The following is an 18,314-nucleotide window of genomic DNA, read 5'->3' as shown; positions in this document are numbered from 1 at the left end:
ACTGAGGGGTTTTTTAAAATTTTAATAAAAAGGAAAGTGAGAAGAAAGTTTAAGTTGTGAGAACTCTTTTCTGCAACCAAAAAAGTAAAACAAAAAAAAACCACAAACCCCCACCAAACCCACCAAAAAAGAACTGTTGAGATTCTTTCTTCTCCTGCCATATAGCAGATCTCTTCTTGGATTTCACACCACTGACCATACCCTGTCAGAGATCTTGAACAGTTTACATTACTTCTTTTGAAGGATTAATCTAGACTGGCCCAGAGATAAAAACCAAAATGCACAATGAATTCCTACACTGAATTCCAGCTTGTTACTGTGAACTCAACATAAGAAAAGAAAAAAGGAATCCCACACATCTTGTAGTACATACACTGCCTTCACACAGTATGAGTTGGAGGAATACGTAAAGGGACAAGCTACTTTTGTACAAAACCTCAATTTATTTCAGAGAAATTAAAAATATGGTATTTAATATATATAAATTTCTATTCCTCTATAAATATAGATGATCTTGTGATAATGAACAGAAATAAATGCATACCAAATTAAAATAATTTTGCATTTCAGGGTATGGTAGCCATAGATAATGTTTATGAACCTAAATACAGGCATTTGTAATATAAAAAAAAAAGTTTAAAACAATACAATCAGGAGAGAAGCATTCTGCTGTTTTTCATACAGAGGTCTACATATTCAAATGCATCTGTTGAAAGTTACAATTTCGTCTTTTAACTTTTTTAACGTATTAGAAGCACAATCCCACACACCCAGGAGCATAAAAGGTAGCTGATATACTGCACACATGGTATTTTATCCTTGCAGTATGCAATGTTATTTCTGTACCGAAAAAAGAGGGGAAAAAAGACAGCAGAGGCTCTTTCAGGTCTCACATCTCACCAGAATGCTTAAGCATTCTGCTTTACTGTTTCCTTTCCATTGTTTTTACTACTGGCAAAAATCATCACACCCTCATAATGTGTAATGATTTAAATCTCAATGAATTAAAATTCAGAGCAATGGCAATGGCTCCAATGTTTCCCATATGAAGAGCCGATGTATGAATATAACTAGGGGGCAGGGAGGAAACAAACAAAAGCCCCAAACTGAATGCTGCGTTTTATTCCGATGAGGCTCTTTTCACGGAGCCCGTATTTCCTGATCCTGCTGACCCCAGCCGGCAGCAGCCCGGCGGGGAGGGACCGGGGCAGGCGGCGGTAGGAGCACCCGCGGGGCGCCCCCGCACTGCAAAGTGGGCTTAGAAAAAAACCCCAGCAGGAGGGAATGCCGGTGTGTTTCTGCCACCATCCACCTCCTGAGCCCTCGGAGGTGCTACAGGTGCAGGCGGTGTGAATAAACCCCAGCTCGTACACCGAACCGGGCCAACCCTCCCGAGCCATGCGCGGCACGGCCGGACCCGGCAGCCCCGGCGGGCGGCGGCCGCCCCGGCCCCGGGCTCCGCGAGGGGCTCTCCCCGCTCACAGCGGCCCGCCCCGAGCACGGCCGCTCTTTGTACCCCCAGAAAGGCCCGGCGGGGGCCAGCGGGGCCGGGGCTCGGCGCAGCGCCGTCCCTGCGCCATGCTCGGGCACTTCTCCGTGCTCCCCGTACGGGACCGGGCGGGGTCGGTGCTCCCCAGACGGGGCCGGGGCCGGGGCCGGGACCGCGGCGGGAAGCGGCGCTCCTCCCTCCCCATCCCCACCTCCACGCTACCGCGGGCGGGCCGGGGCCGGGACCCAGCCCGGGTCAGGAGGCGCCCCCGGCCGCAGCCCCGCTCCGGGTCCTCCTGCTTATGCAGCTGAAATTCCAAGCAAAGCCATTACAAAACCTGTGTGGGGGAGAAGAGGGGATTTGTTTTCGATTCTTTAACCGGCAGCTTTACCCATCCTTCCCTACGAAATAAAAATCCAAAGCCTTTTTTTTCCTTTAAATTAAAAAAAAAAAAAAAAAAAAAAAAGCGGGAGGGGGGTGGGGGAGGTGATAAGCGAGGAAGTAAAATCCGCAAACGGGTTAGAAGTGTCCTAAATAATAAAAAAAAAAGTGAGTTTTTTTGTAATTTAAATACAAATATACTTACAAAATCTTACAGAGGCTATTTACATCCCTCTCCCCCAACCTGACAGTGCGTTCAGCTCCTACAGGAGACAGCCCGAGCAGCACGGGGCGGGCAGAGCCCGGAGATCCCAGCACTGGGGTCCCCCTAGCTCGTCCTCCTCTCCCCGCCGCCTGCGGAAGCCACTCGCAGTCCCAAAAGTTTGCCCAGGCTGGATAAGGAGCTGCTTCCCCAGGCAGAGCCTCAGTCCTCCGCCTGCCCGCATCTCCCTAGCCTGGCAAGCAGGGGTCTCAGACCGTGGTCTCGCCCTGCTTGCTGTTGGTGAGCCTGGTGTAAAACTTCCTCCAGGAGTTCAGGGTTTTCCCAGACCAGATCCAGAAGCCCGATGTGATGCCCACGATTAAGGTCATGAGATACTTGATCATGAAGACCGTGAAGTCGGGGCTCATGGGCGGGTGGTGGCCGCTGTGATTGTTGGGGCAGGGAATGGCATAACTCTTACAGCTCTGCGTGACCCAGCTCCTCTCCCACTGTTCCCTAAAAGCTTGCTCGTAAAAATAGCAGGCAATGACGATGGTGGCCGGCACCGTGTAGAGGACGCTGAAGATGCCTATCCTCACCATGAGCTTCTCCAGCTTTTCTGTCTTGGTGCCGTCATGCTTCATGATGGTCCGGATCCTGAAGAGGGACACAAAGCCAGCCAGCAGGAAAGAGGTGCCGATGAACAGGTACACGAACAAGGGGGCCAGCACGAAGCCCCTCAGGGCATCCACGTTGTTGATGCCCACAAAGCAGACGCCGCTGAGGACGTCGCCATCCACTTGTCCCAGGGCAAGGATGGTGATGGTCTTGATGGCCGGAACGGCCCAGGCGGCCAGATGAAAGTACTGGGAGTTGGCCTCAATGGCCTCATGGCCCCACTTCATGCCAGCAGCAAGGAACCAGGTAAGGGAGAGGATGACCCACCAGATGGAGCTGGCCATGCCGAAGAAGTAGAGCATCATGAAGAGGATGGTGCAGCCCTCCCGCTTCGTGCCCTGCGCCACGGTGCGGGAGCCGTCCTCGGCAAAGCGCTCGTTGCAGACCACCCTCTCCTCCAGGAGGAAGCCGGCGATGTAGGCCACGGCCACCGCCGTGTAGCAGCCTGAGAGGAAGATGATGGGCCGCTCGGGGTAGCTGAATCGCTTCATGTCCACCAAGTAGGTGAGGACGGTGAAGAGGGTAGAGGCACAGCAGAGCACGGACCAGATGCCGATCCAGGTGCGGGAGAAGCGCAGCTCCTCGGGCCCGAAGTACATGAGCCCGTAGAGGCGGCCGGGCTCGCAGGGCGCCCCGCAGTCCTTCTCTCCCAGGAAGCGGTAGTTCAGGTACGAGGGCACCTTCAGCGCCCGCGGGCAGGTGAAGCGCCCGCGGGGCTCGCCGGGCCCCGGGCCCCCGGCGCCGCCGCCGGCGCCCCCGCGGTGCGGGTTGCTGGTCCAGCTCTCGGGCCGCAGGGCGGGCGTGGGGGTGCCGCGCTCGGAGGCGTTCTGCCCCACGCAGAGCTCGCCAGCCCCGTGCACCGGGAACTTTTCGCAGCGCAGCGTGTCGGGCCACTGGAAGCCGAACTTGTTCATGAGGGCCTCGCAGCCCTGGCGAGCCCGCTCGCAGAGGGAGCGGCAGGGCGGCAGGGCCTGCTCCAGCACGGTGCACACCGGCGCGTACATGGAGCACAGGAAGAACTTGAGCTCGGCCGAGCACTGCACCTTCACCAGCGGGTAGAACTGGTGCACTTCCAGCCCCGCGTCCTCCTGGTTGGTGTGGCCCAGCAGGTTGGGCATGATGGTCTGGTTGTAGGCGATGTCAGTGCAGAGAGGGATGGAGATGGGCTGGCAGTAGCCGTGGTCAGGGATGGAGATGCCCCGCTCGCCGTTGTACTGCGACGCCGGCAGCTGCCCCCCGGCCGGGAGCGCCGCCGCCCACAGCAGCACCAGCAGCAGCGGCAGCCGCGGGCACCGGCCGCTGCCAACTTCCCCGCCGCCGCTCACCGCCGGCCCGCGCCGCTCGGCCATGCTCAGTCGGTGCCGCCTGCCCTGCCGGGCTCCCGCCGCCCCGCCGCCGCCGCCGCCGCCGCTGCTCCTCCCGGCCCGAACTTGCGACTCATGAAGGGAGCGGCGTGCAGGGACGGGGCAGCCCCGGCCGCCACTCACGCGGCCGCGGAGCGCAGCGCGCAGCTCTGCCCGCACCGGCGGCAGCGTCCTCCGCGCCTCCAACTACGGCCGCCGCCGCCGCCTCCGCCGCCGCCGCCTGACCATTTGTGCCGGCCCCTCGAGCCCGCGCCCCTCGCCTCGCCGCGCCGCGCTCCCTCCGACCGGTTTCCAGGCGCCCCGCAGTCTGCTTCACCGGAGGGAGGAGCCTTGAAACCGACGCCGAACTTTCCTGCGTAAGGGACCGTCTCCCAACGCCTCAGCCGGGGGCGGGCGCAGGCGGGCCCGGGGCTGCCCCGCGCCGCGCACAAAGGCGGTGGGGGCGGCGCTGGGGAAGGGGCCCCGCCGCGGGGCGGTGATCGGGGGGACGGGGCTGTGCCGCGTCGGTCGGCAGCGCGCCGGCCCCGGCTGTCCCGGGGCTGTTTTTGGATTCCCCGCTGATGACGATTGTTGGAGCTGTTGAGCGGCGCACCCGGACTGGGCCGGAGCCCGTCACCCTCGGTGCCCCCCGCCGTGCAAGCGGCCGGGCTAATCCCGGCCGGGGGAATCGATGTTTGGCACACAGCAAAGGGCAGGATTGCAGGAGGGATCCGCGGCAGTGCCGGGACTCTGCTGCGGGGTGCATTGCGGTGGGGATGTCTCTGCAGCTCTGAAAGGTGGGAGACACGCTGCGGTCACCTGAGGCGCGGGCAGGAGCCGCAGCTCCGTCCGTGAAGGCACAGACCGCGATGTCGCACATCGCACACACGGTGACACTGGAGTGGCTAAAACTCGCCTCTCCCCAGAGACACAAAGTAACTCGCTACCGAGCTATTGCCGGCGTGTTATCTGCGCCTTCCTCCCAGCGCGTCCGCAGCAGCAGGCCGACACACGAAAATAATCCCAATAGGGCTTTCCCATTTCCCTTCCTCCCTCTGCGTAGCGGGCAACTGTTCCAGTGTGACCCAAGTCGAATGCTGTGTGACATGCAATACTTCCCGTCAGGTTTTTTGGAAAATTCTTGCTATATTCTGAGGAGGGGGTGAATGGGCATACAGTGACCGCCACCAGTAGCCATTTTCACATGCCTGAAGCCCCATTGCACAAACAGAATGGAGGTCCTGTTGGCTCTCCTGAAATGCATCGCCCAGAAAAACGATGAAGGCTGAATAGGGGATTTACTGTACTCATTGGAACTGAATAAGAATAATAAAGTGTGCTCCTGGAGAGAAGAACCCTGCCCTGTTCTCCAGACGTTCAGTAATTAAGGCTCTCCGTCGTGTGTGTAAATGTTTTCATGTTTGTCTGAAGGTTCATTCTACCATTCGGAGCTGAACCAGGCATGGAACTTCTCTCTCCCAGCTGTCTTCCTTCTCTGCAGCATGCTCCCACCCTTTCCGCCTTGCATGTTAATTGAACTCCAAAAATCCATTAGTAGTAAGACAGCTCCAGCATTTATTTCTAGCTGTCAGAGGTGGCAAGGGTTAATAAAAGACATCCGTATTTCTTGGATAGCTACAGATAAAATTTGGACCGTGCTATTTAGGCCACTTTCTTTCTCCCAGCAGAACTGTCCCACATTCAAACTAATTAATAGCAAAATCTGTGCTATGTAACGACTGCAGGAGTGGGATCATGTTTAAAAATTGCACATCCTTAAAAATGTCGATTGCTGATGTCCTTGTTTACTGAGGTTCATTGAGTTCTGTCAAGAACTCTCTTTTCAGAGGACCATAGTTCAAAAATGATATGCACAAATACCTTTTTCCATCTTCTGCTGAACAGTTTGATTCCTTAAATATTGTATTTATAGTTTGAAGCTACAGATTTTTCTCTTCAGATCTACATCAGTAATTAAAATTATTAACTTCTTTCTAGCACAAAACCTATTTATATTCAGCCCTAAATAGCAGTATTGTTTCTCTGTTCATCCTAAAAAGACTGAACACTGGATCTTGAGATCAGAATAAGTATTATCCATGCTCTTTCTCATATACAATGAGTGTGAATTTCTGACTAGTCTTGGGAAGCCTCCTTGGCTTTCTGCCTGTCCTCTTTAGACCTGGGGACACATCACACAGTCCAGCAGAGGTAATTAGGATGCCCAAGTGCATCATCAGTTGATTTAAATTCTACCTACTGGGGTCTGCATTAGAAATATTAAGGAAACATTTCTCAAACCAAAAAACACCATCTCTAACAACTTAGAAGATTGTTCTAGGAGAAAGACCAGTGTATACAGATAAGGTTTGTACATGTGCATAATAATTTTTTCAGACCAACTAGTACAGAAGGAAAACTAGACACATTTTTGGATTAACAAGCTAATTTTTTTTTTTTTTTTTTTTTGGTTCTGAAGCAGTAACTATCTATATGCAGTAATTAGCTAAAAGCTAAACACAGCTTGAGAAAAACTACTTTAAGTTCAGATGTATCAGTAAGACCAGCTCAGAAAGAAAAAGTGGAAATGGGGTGGAGGTGGTACTGTGGGAAGAAGAACAAGGGTCGAGAGCTGGTAAGGTCAGAAAAGTTTCTAGGACTTGCTCATTTTAACTGTGTAGTGATTTTTCACATAACAGAAGAAAATCCTGTGTGGAAAGAATCTTCCCAGAAGCACTTGTCCTACATTTCAAGCACCCCAAACCACAAAACTCATCATTAAAGCATAATCCTTTGTGGCCCAAAATGCCAGATCAGTTTAAACCTTGCCTGAGCAAGAATTGCAAGATGTGTTTTGATTCCCATCCACTAGTACAGCAGTGAACACCCCCTGCCATCAAATCACCAGCATACCCCTGTCTTACATTGATGTTCCAGGGCTGTACTTCATCCAGTGCACAGCTGCATTCCTTGTAGTTCTGCTGCTGAAAACGACCAGCATGAACTACTGGAGGCCATCTCCATACACCAAACAAAGCACTGTGCTGTTTGTGAGGGAGTCTTTCTCACAAAACAGATATTCTCCCACTCCTTTCAGGCCTGATCCTTAAGGAAAACTACAGAACTTGGCTCACAGAAGTGCACATGGGAACGAGGTTTCCTAACTCTGCCCAAAACATTGGACTCAGTAGAGATGTTGGTCTGATAGTACATTATCATTTCCTTCTACTTCAAATTATAACACTGCCCCCTCCCACTTACCCCTATCCAAATCAACAGACTGTAAGGTAATTGTCTCTTATTTCTGCTAAGCTAATAAATGCTATTTTCCCCATCATTAACATCATCAATATCCTCTCTATTCTAAAGCTACCATCTTCTTCCTTTCAGAGCTGGCTTAATTAATAAATATCTTAGGAAATGGTAAGCAATTGCTCTTAACTGAAAGGTGATTTTAACCCACAGAAAAGTGTGACCAAAAGTCTGTCTTACTTTTCCAAGACTTATATGTCTTGGCCTACACAAAATATGCAACTTCTTCATGCAAGCCCAGTACTGCATATCATATCCACAGGAAATTGTTCCTGTGTGTCTCCCTTGTTCTTTTAATGATTCCTTAGGTGTCCATCATAGGTGACAGTTGGAGAGAGGAGACTGGACTGGATGCCACCTTTGCTTGGGTCAATGTGACAGTAATCATGTTCTCACGAGGACACATCATGTATTTCTTAAAGCACAGGCACTCTTCCCCCTTGCCACGGAAAGGCAATCATCCATTCTAAAAGAAACAAAAATTTGGGCATTAAATAATAATAAAAAGGAATTTCAGCTTTTACTTCAAAACAATATGCAGATGTTACTAGGCATAGTAGCCATTAGGGGAACTTAGGGCTCCGGTAGGTAGGCAGAGATTTGGCCTCTTACATATTTTATGTACCAATACTATCCTTAGAGTTCTGGCTTGTGCTTGCTTTACATGTTATGGGAGATGAGGGATTGTCTGGAAAAACAAAAGTTGTTATGTAAATCTTTAATTTTGTAAAGAAACAAAGCAAAAAGTCATCACAGGATTTTCTTGTTTTCCTCTATGTGACTGGCAGAAATAGGATGGAGTGAATGCTTCCATTCCACAGCACTTAAGGAAAACTTGTTTCCCTAGAGGAAATTATTCAGCTTTATCTCACAGACTTATGTTACCTACAGAGAATCCAAATATAAGCACAAATGTGTATGTAGGAAGGCTAGTGAGTACCCAAATGAATAATATGTAAACCAAGATGATAACATAAATTATGTTTGTCCACCAAATTAAAGCAAAAGTTATGCTTAAATAATTAGGTTTTCAGTTGAGTTAAGGTTTCATTATTTAGATGTCATATAAAGGGTTAAAAGTAAGATTGTTATAATTCAGTGGGATAAATTAAAAGTTGATTTTTGCCTCATGGTGAGCATGAATCTTGGCTGATAAGAACACTTAATATTTTTTGTGTGCAAAGCAATCAGTTCTGTATGGAAAGAAAGGATTTTTGAGATTTGGATAGATTGAGGGATTAAAATCTGTAATCTGTGGTGGGCAGCAATGTGTATACTAAATTAGTGAAGTTTCTTGGGAGTTTCCAAATGAGACAGTACAGATTCACATCTCAGGTGGGTCTCATTTCAGCTCTGAGTACTGGCAGTACACATCATATCAAGTCTTCACAATGCACAGGCAGGGACACTTGCTGAAAAATCACTGCAAGGATTGTAAAAGCAGTGAAATGAAGGAGAATCAGTACAAAGGTTCTAAATGCAATGAAATGAAGGAGAGATGATTACAGTGTCATACATTCCACATATAAGGTGAAATAAGGTACACCCTTACATTGCCATAATAAAACTACTATATATTTTGGATTATAAAATCCTTAATCCGGATAATACATGCTCCTTAAAGTAAGGTGTTTAACCCTAGAAGTGGACATGGAGGTCTACAAACCAAAATTCTGGATAGAAGGTACCTGGACAAATCTCCCAAGCAGATTTACCATTTGCATGGTAAGATACTTCTCAGTTTGCAATGTGCCAATGATATAGCCATCTGCCTCAGGATCATGGGCATAGTGTCTCACAGACCTAGTCTTTAAATCCTTAAAATTTAAAAGCCTGCCTTTAACATTTCTTGGAACATCTAGAAGACTCTTGGAAGTATGCCTGTACTGACAAAAATAACAAACACATGCAGTGATTGGCAAAGAAAATCAGTAGGAGCTGAACACAAACCTTAGGGATGGTTCAGTCAGCAGCCAGAACACTTTCTGCAGCAAAGGACCTCAAGGCTGTGTAGCCAAGTGCTCAGAAAGTCACCTCAGTGCAGAGGCAGTTGTTACTAACAAGCATTTGAAAAGAGACCTGAAAATTCTCTAACCATTGGGTGGCCCAGGTCAGCTTACCCTCCAATTCATCCCACTTGCCTCTCTATATGCCTTTTCTTAATTAGCTGTATTAGTTTGTAATTGTCAATTTAGGTTAAAAATTGTACTTTTATTTCTATTTGGGGGTTGTGGGAACAAGAGAAATAGAATTTATTCCTGCTGAGTGATACCTATTGTAACATGAAGGTGCTGCCAGGCAGCATGGGCGAGGAATAAAGAGCAATTTTTGGCCAGCATTGGTGTAAGTCAGGCCCCCATTACAAGGATTTCATGTTTTAAAGAGGCATGAGAAGCGGTATGCACAGTCAAAGCAGACTACAAAGAATCTCTTCCTCCCAGTACCCACAGCATTTTTTCCTTAATGCTGTTTATTCAAGATAGATGGAGTATGTGGAGATTTGATTTGGTTTTCTTTTCTGTTCAGAAGAAATGTAGATGATCCCTTGCAAATTAAAGCCGTATGTTGCCTGCCTTCCCTGACATGTTCTGTGCTGGGGTGAGAGGCACAGGGGCTGCAGCCCGGCTGCTGCTGCCAGAAGTTTTCCGGAGAACAAGAAAAAGTCACAACTCTTAAAAGGGCAATTGCAGATCACAGCTCATTTTGTTCAGAGAATGCGAACATTTTTACTCTCTTTTTATTTCCCTTTCTTGGGCAAGTTCTTCTACAGTTACATACAGTGCCTGAAAACACAGACTCTCTCTTGTTCTTCAAACACAGAGAGGCTGATTTAAGGGCCTAAGATGGCAATCCTTACTCCCAGGAGCAGACCTGCTGATTTCACAGATACAAGGGAAAGGAGTAGAGCTTCATAAAGCTGTGATGCAAGGAGAAATTATGTGATGAGCTCTTACTTCTGGCCTCACGCTGCTCTTGCTGTGCTTCAAGTACATTCCTTTTAAAGAAATAACTCCCTATTTCCACTGATGTAAATGAGATTCAGATCATATTTGCTGCATTACTATTTCAAGATACACAAATTGAAAAGGTGTGTGTGCGTGAGGTGGGGAGATAGAGTGGAGGAAAGTTGTTTTTCTATGTCTTTTAGCTGTGTGTGTATTTTCCATGAATGCTATTTAGAGAGTGAGCAGGATGAGATCAGAGCAGGAGTATTTCTCAGCCTGCATCTGCCTTTTTCAGTGGAATGCAGCTTGGTACACGTTAAAGGACAATCCTGACTTTCCCTTTAGAAGAAATTTTTGGGCTTTTGCTTTTCTTTTTAAAGATAGCTTTAAATATTTAACCAATGTAAACAGAGGCAGAATGCCCAGCAAGACTGAAAGGAATGTGCCCCAAGAATTTGCATGTAGACCCTTCTCCCCTAAATACATTCTTCATCATACAGGAGGGGTCAGCTGCATTTTGAAAGAAATTGTTTTTGGAAAATTTAGGCTGTTTGTGTGAAAGGAATTTTCTTAAGGATGGACAGGAATAGTGTTCTAGACCTTCCTCCAATTCTGCAGCTGGCTTTTCTAGTTAGATTTCCTCTACTCTTTGACCCTGGCTGCAGAGAAACTGCTCAACACTGCAGCACTCCAATATCCCATGTGGGACCCAGATAAACCATCCTTAGCCCAATCCCATAGTCTTCAAGGAGGAGAAAAAGGAGCACTTCATAAAAATCTCAAGGTTCACTGTAGGGAGTGTGACCTTCAGGATGATGGAATTTAATTTCCTATTGTCACAGGCTGTCATTCTGTAATGCTCAAATATGCAGGCATAACATTTAGCCCAACTGCAAATTGTCTAAGTCTCTCCTTCCCCAGTATCCCTATCAGAACATGAACCTATCCCATGACAGTGGGTGCATCTGGGCTCTTTGCTTTTGGATCTTGTGACGTCTCTGTTTTTATGGGTGAGTAATAAGATTGTATCATTTTTACTGGATTTGGACTTGTCTATGCAAATCCACACATTTGCCATCTCAGGGATGATGACTGTAATTCTGTTTATTTTCATATGGTATTGCTGGCATTAAGAAAAATATCTGAGGGTTCCCAGCACTGAAGACCATGAGGATAAGCCATGTCACCTCAGTGTCCCAGTCTTCTGTTCCCCTCAGCTGTCCACATGCTGAATATAGAGTCTATAGAAGTTTGCTTCCCTATCTTAAAGTGTCAAATTGGTCTGATCCCAGTCATGTCAGGGATGGCTGGTCTCAGCAGCCAGAGCCCACTGCAGCTGTATCCCACTGCAGTAAAATCTCAGCCTTGAACCTGCTCAGCAGGAATGAGCCCATATCCAGGAGACGCAGCTACTGCAACATTTGGCTGACTGAATCTCTGACATCCAGAAGATTCTGACATGCTTATGTATTTCTGTATTTTCAGATGAAAACACCTCCTTTTCCCACTTCAACTCTCAGTGGCAGTCGCACCATTGCAAACAAGGTTCAGTCATGCCCATCCTTACATATTCTACCTGGAAAGTGAGAGAGACTTCATGGTTATTCTTCAATTTTCGGAGCTCTTTAATTCATGAGGAAGGATATGCATAAAATATGAACCCTGAATAGAAAGCGTTAGGAAGGGATGGAAAGGGAAAAGGCAGGATATCTAGCTTCTGGTTCTTACTTGTTGATATCAATTAATGTTGAAATCATTCTTAAATCTCAGGAAGTACTTTGCTGATGGTGATTCTTTTGGACATTGTCTGTTCCTCTGCCATTTATTATAGCTAGACTGATATAGTCTAGCTATGAGGATAACTATTAATTAGTTAGTATTTCTGCAAAGCCATTGTGATTTCTATTTCTTTTCTTTTTTACAGTTGTAGAGCTCCTTCTTTGAATACATCATGACTTTTTAAAAATGCAGACTGTATTAAATATTTACTTAAAAGTCTTCACTGTGCCTACACTTACATTGTTACAAGTACATTTGTGATTACAATTCCGACTTGGAAGTCTGGGTTCTCCTTTTAGAGAAAGGGCTAGGAGCAGCTCATCCTAAACTTTGTCCACACTGTTGCCATAGCAAGCAAAAGCATCCACCAAACTGGTTTGGGAGGCACTTTTCCTTCCTTCTCACAAGTTATGTATTTGTGACTTCATAGTGGCAGCCGGCCTGCCATAGAAATTCGGCTGCCATGAAACCACAGCCTTGAACTCACATCTCTGGGATATGTCAGCATAGCTTGAACATTAAAAAAATGTGACAGAACCATGTTCCCACATATTATGTTCAATAGTAGCAAGCTTAAAGATGCTTCAAATCATAGCAAGCCTAATTGCGAGCCAATGTAGCACTCCGAGTACCAAGGACAGACACTAATTGGTTTTTGCCATGTCTGCTATGCCATTTCTATTACCTTTTTTTTTTTTTTTTTTTTTTAATTCACAATGCATAGCACTAGGGATATGAGACTTAAAGGCTTGTCTTAGTTGGGGAAAAAGAATGCCAATATTAAACTAATCCTTTGTGTAGACACTCTTATTTCAGTTTAAAAGTGCCTTTCATGGCATTAGCAAGTTGATTCCTTGCTGACATAAGCTTAATCAATATGAGGCACTCAGCCTGATATAAATTTATCTCTATGATGGGGTTGCACCAATTTTTCTATGTTGTGCCTTTGAAAAACCATTTAGTTAAATCAGTTGTTTCTTCAAACTGGCAAGTTCTCACTCACTGAAGATTTGCAGTACAACAGTGCAGCCAGCTGAAAAATGAATTACTTCAGTAAAATGAAAAGAACTTTTTGCCTTTGTATGGTACTACCCATTAAAGCTCTGAAAGCTGCAAATATCAATAAACTTAGAGCAGCTTTGCATCTATGTTCTTAATCCCCGTTTTCTAAATGCAGGAACTTAAATGCAGAGAAATTAAATGCATTTCCAAGGTCAAAAAAGGAGTATGTGGTAAAGTGGTTTCAGAATGAGACCAATGAATATCCCTGGTCCCAGCATCTTTCAGACACCTTATATGTAAGAAGTACTTGTACCTGTGCTTTCTGGTAATCAGCCCTTTAGAATCAGATTGCCAGGGCTGGATGATGCATCTGAGAATAACTAGTCTGTAATCTCTCATTTGACTTTTGTCAATAGAAGACTCTCTTCTTCTTGAATGAAGATCCTCCCTTGTAATTTTATCACCACCTTACTAAGTATTTATTTCTAGTGGTATCCTCCTTTAGCTATAAACATAGACATTCTAATCTCAAATTCTGAGGCAAAACAGATATTCTACCACTTGTTATGGCTACACCAAATGTATTTTTTCAAAGATTAAACATTTCAAATCTTATGCTGCAAGCAGAGCTTTTTAAGCTTGGAAGAGGATCACAATGACAGTATTGATGCAGTACTATCACCCATTTCTGGAAAAGTGATTGTGGACCAAACAACCACTCTGTCTGCTCTGTGTTAAAACAAGGATATTAGCTTGAAGCCCTGTAAGTGATGGGTCTGGTCACAAACAAACCACACATTAGCTCTGCTGGAAAAAAATGACAATGTCAGGTCAGATGAGCTTGAATCGATCTCAGATCAGGCAGAGGTTCAGATGGAGCAAGTAAATGCTATGGTATGACTGATTGAAAGGTAACTGCATGTAAAATAGAGCACAGCTGGCGTTTTCACCATGGAGTGCTTGCTCACTCTGTTTTTGAGTGATGCTACTAAAAGTTACTGAAACTTGACACACAGTGAAAATGCTTTTTAAAGCCTGAAAAAACCATTTCCATCCTTTGTCGTATATCTCAGGTTTACACCCTGAATTTTATGATCTGGAATTCAGTTATACCAGTGATTTGCCAAAAGCAGGGATACTTACAACATGTTAAACTACGAAGGCCATAATTGTGCAATACAAATTCTGTCTACAATTTCTGCAATTAAAAATAGAAGCTTGAGGCAGAAGCACTTTAAAAATATTTGCAGACCTATCAAAAGTCTTTCTGTGCTCCTATTCCCAGAGTACCTGGGCACCTCAGCACCTCAAAATCTCTAATGTGCTTGTTCTAAAAGATAAAAGTACTGCTTTGTCTTTGTTTTGGAGAAAGAAATCTAAGGCAGAGAGAGGTTAAAATGACCTGTTCAAAGTCAGGTGAGAAATCTGTGATAGGAAAGGGACTTTAACCTAAAGCTGGCAAACACATTCTTTTTTCCTAAGGCCTATTTTTCCTGGAAAGCTCTGGGGGAATCACAGTTGTTTTAAGCCCCCTGAGGGAGGTGGTCCCACACCTTACCCACTCCTGTTGTTTCTCCCACAGAGGCACCTGCAGGGCAGTGGAGAGAAGCAGAGCAATGTGCTGGCCCAGCTGAAAGCTAACCAGCAAAGCCCACTGTAGTTCCAGTTGCAGCAATTCCCTTCTCCAGCCCTTGGCATGGCTGCAGGGGTGCTAGTGCCAGCAGAGGGGAAAGGGAAGGAAGGTGTGAGCTGAAACACAGGAGAGGAGGGAATGGTTCCTGTCAGCAACAGCCCAGCTTTAATGGGCATGAAGCAATCATGAAACTGCAGCTCAGACTGCACCTTTCCAAAGAAAATTTAATCATTAGTTATTCTGACTTGAAATAAAAAATCTAGTCATAGCTGAACCAGCTGCTGAGGTGGCAAATATGGGGAGAAATCTCTGTTGTTTTGGTCCTTCCAGGACCAAAGGGAAATTGAGGGGCTTGGGAGTAGAAAAGACCTTGAGTCACCTTGATGTTGACTCTTTCCCTGAAAAGAGGGGCAGCAGGACTTGAGGCCATCATTTAACACCTCCCCCCGCTATGTATGTTGACAACAGATTTATTTAACATCACAGTATTAGTCCATTAAGCTATCAACTTAAACTCTTTCATAGCAGCATGCAAACTTCTTAATATCTATTCTCTTACCTGAAAAGCAATAAAGATGAGAAATGAAGTTTATATATTTACTTAACTTGCTTCTTTCCTCTCCCTGCCTCCCTTTTATGCTCTAACATCTCAGCATGCCATTGTCAATAGTAATTTAAATTAGGCATCAGACCATGTAAGCAGCTCACATGTTATCAGTTAATATGAAGGGAAACTCCAAGGACAGTGCTGCACAGTCTTGCCATCTCTACCAGTGTGGGTTGCAGAGCACTGTTTTTGAAGGGGCTGTACCTCTCTGTTGCTGTGAGGAGACAGCTGCCTGCTACTGAAAAACTCTGGACTGGGCATAAGGACTGAAATTAATTAACCAGATAACCTGTGCTACATCTACTATGAAGGGTATCTCCCAGTGCCACTACTCACACAGCAGAGCAGCTCTTCATGGGAGAAGGAACAGCCCTCGGTAAAGATGAAATGGTGCAAGAGGAGACACAAACTCTGCCCCTTTTATATTGTGGGTAGGAGGCAGAGAGTCCTAACTGCTTCTCAACAAGCCTAACCATTGAAGTTGAGAACATGCCATTGTCAATGGGTATTTGTCATATTGTGCAGCAAATACTCAATGAATACATAAATTAAAAAAGGCCTTGATAAAAGAAATTTGACCAGAGACAGATGGTTGACAATGATGATCATCAACATGAAAACTCAGGTGTAGGCTGAGAATTTGAATCCTCAGGATTCAAATTTAACTATGTTGTAAAATATTTGGAGTAACTGTTGGACAAGAACTTAGATATGGAATTGTTCTGTTGAAAACAAGGTTGAAAAAACCCAGCATTTTAACTTTGCTGATTAACGTTGGGTGCTTATTTATCTCAAGCTGGTCAGAGAAGATTTGGCTGGGATTTGAAGTGGAAATTTCATAGATACACAGCCTTTAGCATGTATCCAAGTATTTCACTTGCTCTTCCTTTGGACTGTGTCTAGACAATGGCACTTGGGCCGCTTCTGACTGCACATGGAAATGAGATTTCCTTCAGCATGTACTTTACTTTTAAAAGGATTATCTCCCACATTTTTTCCCATTTTTCTAGACCTCAACAGTGCAAGAAACTCAGATGATCTTTTAGAAACAAGAAGACAAACCATGGGGAGGGTTGTTTACTGCAGCATTTGTAATAACTGCTTTTTGACTAAGGTAAAGCACGTGACACCTAAAATCAGCAAGAATATCTTACAGAAGTACCTACAAGCCTAATCCACAAATTCTCTCTGCATGTACATGGTCATTATTTCACTACATTAGTTTTTTCTTTAAAAAGTCTCCTTCTCTCTTTTCTTAAAGCATTAAAGAACTAAGGAACTCACAATCTCATGCTAACAACTTTTAGCCAAGGAACATAATCTGCTTTTATATTTTATCAAGATAAATTCCAGACATAATTTGTTTTCCCAGACCCAACTCTTGTCCTGTATTTCTCACAAGCGGATAACCACCCAATAAAAATAAATAAAAATGTCACCCTACCAAATTAATATCTGACATTGCTCATAGCTGACGTTGTTCAGAGACCCCTTTTGCATCCACATGAGACAGCCATGACTTTCTCACTGCTGCTCCCTGACCAGTCCTATGCAGCCCATGTAGCCTCTGAGCTGGTTGTGCATAGCTTTCTCATGTTGCTGTAGACTAATGATAAAGAAATTGGGTGTGTGGACATTCCCATTTTGTAACCAGAATTTATCCTATTTTATAACAAGAGTCATTAGAATACAGACTGTTAGTATCCACAATTACAGCTTATTTCCATGCCATGCTGGAGGAGAAGAGAGAGATCTGAGGTTGAAGGTCAGAGCCTTTAAAGAATGAAGAAATGTCTCCTGCAGGTGCTTGGTTTATAATTGCCCAGGACAGAGCTGCTGCTTTTATGAGGATTGTTGTCACAGTAAAATTCCCAAGAAAAACAGAGTGGGTTTTTTTTTTGGTTGGTTTGTTAGATTTTTTTGTCCTGGCATCTGTTTACTGTCAGTGGACACCCACAGCTGTAGCCAGGAGTATGCCTTCACTTCTGGCCTCTGATGTGAACAGCTTTTGCTCCAGCCCTGGGGAACTGCTGGGCAGACAAAGCAGTAGGGAGCAGGCAGCACCCCAGGTGATAAAATGTCCAGTTTCCAGTCTGATGTATGGGAAATTTTAAAGGCTTTGATGTCTGAAGGCATATGCACTCCAGCAGAGAAAACTTCACATCTCATCTCTCCCTAGCCAAGAGTAGATCTTTTCTATTATATCACAAGCAGCCTGACAACACAACACATAAAAATTGGAGCTATCACCATATCAGATCATGAACCAGCTTTCCTGAATGTTGTTATTAAGGCAATTCTTAAGTGAGATAAATATTGGTAGGTTAATAAGTCTCTTTAGAAGTATGCTAAGTATACCCGAAATAAGGCTCAATGCAATTAATTTGACTAAACAATTCAGAAGAAAATATATTAATGTGAAAAGTATAATGGAGGAATTACCACATGAATTCTCTAATTGCCTAGATTCTAAAACACATAAGGGTATCAGGGACCTGGCAGGCACCAAAATCCATAATTTCCACTATCATATGTTTCTGCAGTAGAAAGTAGAATTAAATAAACACTTTTTCCTTTTTAATTAAAGGAATGTACACTCTTCTAGATAAGTCTTGATAGTGAACCAGAAAGCACAGCTCTGTTCACACACTCAGCTAAGTGCAACCATTCCCTCCAGGGAATGTACTGTGGAACTTGATTCCCTTGGTACTCAGCAGGTAGAATATGCTCTCTTACAGAGCCACCCCACATTCATCCAGCATGAAGGCAGAATATATCCTCTCATTTATGCTTCACCTCTTTGTTCTGTGCTCGTGCATGGGGAACATTGGAGTTTGAACTGCCCTGGTCAGAAGATGCTCAGTTCTAAGCAGGGACAGCAGTACTGTGAGACTGAGTGTGCTGGTGATGTGCTGTGGTTTGGCTCAGAAAGCCTGGTTGTTT

At 45.3% G+C, this 18,314-nt stretch overlaps 2 protein-coding genes across 3 annotated transcripts in view; both read right to left on the bottom strand.

Moving 5' to 3' along the window:
• Positions 1–18,314, bottom strand: part of CDK14 (cyclin dependent kinase 14) — a 448,028-nt gene that overhangs the window by 95,156 nt on the left and 334,558 nt on the right. The window contains exon 15 of one of the 2 annotated variants that reach the window (XM_077174723.1): positions 7,724–7,871. The exons of the other annotated variant lie outside the window; for it this stretch is intronic. The gene's annotated coding sequence lies outside the window, so the exon portion shown is untranslated. Of the gene's footprint in view, positions 1–7,723; positions 7,872–18,314 lie in introns of those variants that run through there. 2 annotated transcript variants of the gene reach the window in all.
• On the bottom strand, positions 421–4,477 carry FZD1 (frizzled class receptor 1). Its single transcript, XM_054634921.2, has one exon. It carries the CDS (start codon positions 4,097–4,099, stop codon positions 2,342–2,344), a length of 1,758 nt encoding a protein of 585 aa, XP_054490896.1. The 5' UTR covers positions 4,100–4,477; the 3' UTR covers positions 421–2,341.

Source organism: Agelaius phoeniceus, chromosome 1 (assembly GCF_051311805.1).
Source record: "Agelaius phoeniceus isolate bAgePho1 chromosome 1, bAgePho1.hap1, whole genome shotgun sequence".
NCBI classification, from domain to species: Eukaryota; Metazoa; Chordata; class Aves; order Passeriformes; family Icteridae; genus Agelaius; species Agelaius phoeniceus.
Note: the sequence above shows the minus strand (reverse complement) of the source record. Positions and strands in the feature narration are given on the sequence as shown.